Below are 4,941 nucleotides of genomic sequence, written 5' to 3'. Positions count from 1 at the left end.
ATCCTAATTTTCCCCAACCATACATAACCTTTCCACCAAACTAGATCACCCCCTACCCAGACCCCCAATCCACCACAGATCAAAACTCCCCCCAAAAAACTAACTTCCTACCACTAGATCACAAATCCCAAAAAACAAACCCCCAAACCTACCATATCCCTCCCTACCACTAAAAAAATTTACCACTAACCACTACTCCCTCCCCAGACACAATTTCCCACCCCTAGACACTAAATTCCCCACTAACCCAAAAAACCCCCCCCAAATTTTAAAACCCCCCCACAAAATTCCCAAACCTAACTTTACCACTAGATCCCTCCCCTAACCCCAACTCCCACCCTAGATCACTAAACCCCCCCCAAAAAACTCCCACCCAAACCCAAATTCCACTAACCCAACCCCCCACTACCAAAACTCCTACCATTAATTAACTCCCTACCCTAGAAACTAATTCCTACCCAAAAAAAACCCCCTACCAAACCACCAGGTCCCCACCCAAAAAATTTCCCACCACGATCCAACCCCCTACCACAACACTAACTCCCCCTACCACTAATACTAAATTTTCCCAACCAAAAATTTTTCCAATGACATATGCCATGCATACCCCCAAAAAAATTTTCCCCAAATTTTTCCCCAATTTTTCCCCCCCCCAGGGTTTTTAAATAAAAATCCTACCCCTAAAAATAAAACCCCAAAAAAAATTATATTTAATTCCTACTTTTTTTTTAATTTAAATAAGCATATCCCACCCCGTCACTACTCCCCCCCCCCCCTTTCCCCAAATTAAAATCCCCCCATAATCAAACAAAACTTTAACCCCAGTTAACTCCCAAAACAAACCCCAAAAAACCATTTGCCAAAATTAAAACCCTTTTTTTCCACCCTAACAAACCCCTCCATAGTCCCTTTACCCCTAATCTAAACCCCCCCACTAACCAACCCTTAAAACAGACCTAATTTCCCCATCATTAAATCTCCCCCCCCTAGAACTAACCCCCCACCATGATATAACCCCCCCACAGATACAACTCCCCACCATAACATAACTTTACCCAAAAAGATCCACCAATAACCCTAAAATTTTTAACCCCCATTTTAATCCACCCAAAACCTCTTACCCCAAAATTTAATTTAAAAAGGCCACCCCGATTAAAACCCCACCCCCAAAACCACCAGGCCTCCCTAATTTCCCCCCCAGAGGATGTGATTGACTGAGATTTGTGATCGTTTCCTTTCACAGCAGGATTGATTTAATACTTATATATAACATATATAAAGCATTAAGAAAGTAATAGTTAGCAAATAATCAAAGAAATGAATAGGTATTTTAATGTTTAATTTCTTGAAATTGTGTATTTATCAGCGTGTTAGTTATTGAGTTGGATTTATCTAAGTCGATCGTGAGCCACACGTTCCGTACACATACGATCTCACTTGAGCATGTTCCCGTATTCAGGTCCAAAACGATGTATAACATCTCAATTAACATCAAACAAAACTTGAAATGATATAGGCAGTACTTGGTTATTTCATACTTCTAAATTAATCACCTTATAAATCCAGAATGTTGCCAGAAACTGATAACGTTCAACTTGTTTATTTACGGAAGCTGTAACAGCACGCATGCGCAATTAGGCTCGGGTAACACTAATGCCTTGATCTCGTGCGGCAGTCACTGACCAACTGGCCTTATAAAATACTATATGACTGTGAAAACTACCGGGTTACTCTTATTTATCGTCTGCACTGTAGATTTATCCATTACACATGTTAATTCATTGATATAAAAGTTGTGACCAGCACGACGACTGCAGACTTGTTTCCGTACTGTATACAAAATGGCGACCTGTGTTACATTACGTAGCAGTCAGCTTACTATTCAATCTTGTTATAATTGAGCTTAATTAGCTTTGTATGTTTGTGGAAAGATACCACAAGAGACCATACCTGCGTGAAAATCACAAGGTAATTGAGAGTAGGATTAATTATTTTGTTGGTACAACAGCGTAGATGGGACCGCTACAATTTGCAAGCTGACTAGGCCTGTGGCGGTATAATGTAAACAACCTGTCAATCCAATGTGTCAAATCTGACCGGTGATTCCAATTAAATGTGGTACATTGTAAATAAGCTTTCATAAGTTTCAAATTCCTATCATCTTATGCTTTAAAATTCATCTACCGCTCAGTTGAAAATTGAAAATTTTTTATTTATTTTTTTTTAAATGAACCTCAAAAACGTACCTGCGCACTATACGCGAGTGCGCACTATACCCGAATATTTACGGTAACTCCCTACCACTAGACCACTAACTTCCTACCACTAGATCACTAACTCCCTACCACTAGATCACTAACTTCCTACCACTAGATCACTAACTCCCTACCACTAGACCACTAACTTCCTACCTTTAGACCACAAACTCCCTACCACTAGATCACTAACTCCCTACCACTAGATCACTAACTCCCTACCACTAGATCACTAACTCCCTACCACTAGATCACTAACTCCCTACCACTAGATCACTAACTCCCTACCACTAGATCACTAACTCCTCTACCACTAGATCACTAACTCCTCTACCACTAGATCACTAACTTCTTACCTCTAGATCATTAACTCCCTACCTCTAGACCACTAACTTCCTACCACTAGATCACTAACTCCCTACCACTAGATCACTAACTCCCTACCACTAGATCACTAACTTCCTACCACTAGATCACCAGGATCCTACCACTAGATCACTAACTCCCTACCACCAGATCACTAACTCCCTACCACTAGATCACTAACTCCCTACCACTAGATCACTAACTCCCTACTTCTAGATCACTAACTCCCTACCACTAGATCACTAACTCCCTATCACTAGATCACTAACTCCCCTACCACTAGGTCACTAACTCCCCTACCACTAGATCACTAACTCCCTACCACTAGATCACTAACTCCCTACCACTAGACCACAAGGGTTCTACCACTAGATCATCTATCCTATGTATCTAGAATCATGAAGAATTATTAATATCTTACCTTGACAAATTTAAATATACCTGCAGCTATCCTCAAACACTTGTGAACCTCCTTTGCTTCCTCCATATCTGGTCTGAAATTTACATAATAAAAACATTGTAGTGCAACTGCACCTTAGATGTAAATGGTTAAATAAGATTTCTGCCATTACATAATGCAATGTATACATGTTAAGATCAGAAAGTGTCCATACATGTCAGTAATATACATTTATCATTGATGGTGTCACCAAAACTTATGATCATCTATACAAATTCAATTGAAATCTATACAAGGTGCAACATCAATTGTGTTTATTAAGCAATGAATTTCATTCTGTTTGGAGTTGCAATAATCAGTAATTCTCACCAAGATTACAGATAAATTGAATAATGTGTTTTGAATATGATGAAGATATAAGGTACTAATGAATGTAAATTCACTTCTCATTATAAATTTTCATATTTTACCTTCAGACATTCTGTTTTAAGTTCATTTATATAACAATATATAAGAGTAAATGTATGAAACTTTCTTTTTACCTTGAATATTTTGCAAGAAATGTGAAATTTGTATACCAAAATTCTGTAGGTAATTTCAGGGTTTGTATAAAACTAATATATAAAAGTTTTGACATAGCTCTGTCTAAATCAATGGTATTATAATAAAAACAACTTACTCTTCCTTAGCAGCCAGTTTGGCAGCATGTTTTGTATACCACAATGCTATGTTGATGGCCATAGATGCTGCCTCGAATACAGCATCAAACTGTTCCCTGTAAATACAAACACTTATATCAAATAGGGGAGATACATATATGGTGGGTCACAAGCTTAAGCTAGAATGGTAGCTTAAAGTTCAGAATGATCTGTCAATTGGTTTTGACTGGTCAACTTTTTTTATTATATATTTGAAAAATGCATTTCTGTAGATGCTCTCACTGTTATAATATTTTATACCGATTATCAGCCATGTTTTTATCTTTCATTTCAAACTCAATGGTCTATTTCAGTTGACTAATTTTACATGCGTCTTATGCAGGATTGTTTCGCGTTATCTAAATAATTTGGTCACAAAAGCTCCTGACAAATACCGGGTATAAATATAATACACGGCAAACCATATCTTTGAATTATTCCTCTTAAAAAACTAGTTTTACTCTTCCAAAAAGACCATGAATCAAATATCCATATACACTCACATAGGAGTATTTCCCAAAAGTGTATTGGTCCATTTGTACTTGATTGCTTTTCTCAATTTGTTTTCCCCTTCCTCTCCGAATGGCTGTGTGAGGCCCATAAGCAGGCAGAAGTAATCAGCCGTGGCCTTCTCTACTGTTACTATATCATGGTTCGGGTCAGTAAGTAACTCCAGTAGTTTATTCCTTGTTTGTCGCAATTCACTGAAATTAAAAGAAATTAAATTGATATTGAACAAGTAGAGGAAGCAAAAAGCACACTCAAAATTATGAATCTACAACAGATTATATCTGATTTGACAATTGCCAAAGGAGGATTAAAAGCTCAAGGGGAAAGCATGCTTTAACCGAACAAAACTTCATTAATAATATTTCTGTTGTTTTGTTGAATAGACCAAACTGCAAACCTCCAAATTGATACTGTTGTGATAGCCATGTGGCAAATAGTTAGCTTTAACATCTAGTTGGAACTGCAAATATTGTAGATAGCACGCATATCTATGGACAAGATTAGGAACAATAATTGAATTAGGCCAAAGAAAAAATCACATAGATGGGTCAGTCGGTCAAGTTCAGGTGTGACAGCTAGTTTACAGATTTTCCTTCAGTTCAAAATGAAGGTAGAATGCGAGGTGGACCAGCAATGTAACAGTAGCAGATTTGATACCTGTTACAGAGGGTATGCATGTACTTCCTATCAATCCTACCTATCAATTATCATT

At 37.7% G+C, this 4,941-nt stretch overlaps 1 protein-coding gene across 1 annotated transcript; it reads right to left on the bottom strand.

Moving 5' to 3' along the window:
• Window positions 1-3,030: 3,030 nt before the first annotated feature.
• Window positions 3,031-4,448, bottom strand: LOC117318271 (BRO1 domain-containing protein BROX-like). Its single transcript, XM_033873275.1, has 3 exons — window positions 4,223-4,448; window positions 3,701-3,796; window positions 3,031-3,115 (listed from the first exon to the last, which is right to left on the bottom strand). The coding sequence occupies exons 1-3, from the start codon at window positions 4,318-4,320 to the stop codon at window positions 3,031-3,033; spliced, it is 279 nt and encodes a 92-aa protein (XP_033729166.1). The 5' UTR covers window positions 4,321-4,448.
• Between the last annotated feature and the right edge of the window lie 493 nt (window positions 4,449-4,941).

The sequence above is a fragment of the Pecten maximus genome, unplaced genomic scaffold (assembly GCF_902652985.1).
Source record: "Pecten maximus unplaced genomic scaffold, xPecMax1.1, whole genome shotgun sequence".
NCBI classification, from domain to species: Eukaryota; Metazoa; Mollusca; class Bivalvia; order Pectinida; family Pectinidae; genus Pecten; species Pecten maximus.
This window is presented reverse-complemented; position numbering and strand designations above follow the sequence as displayed.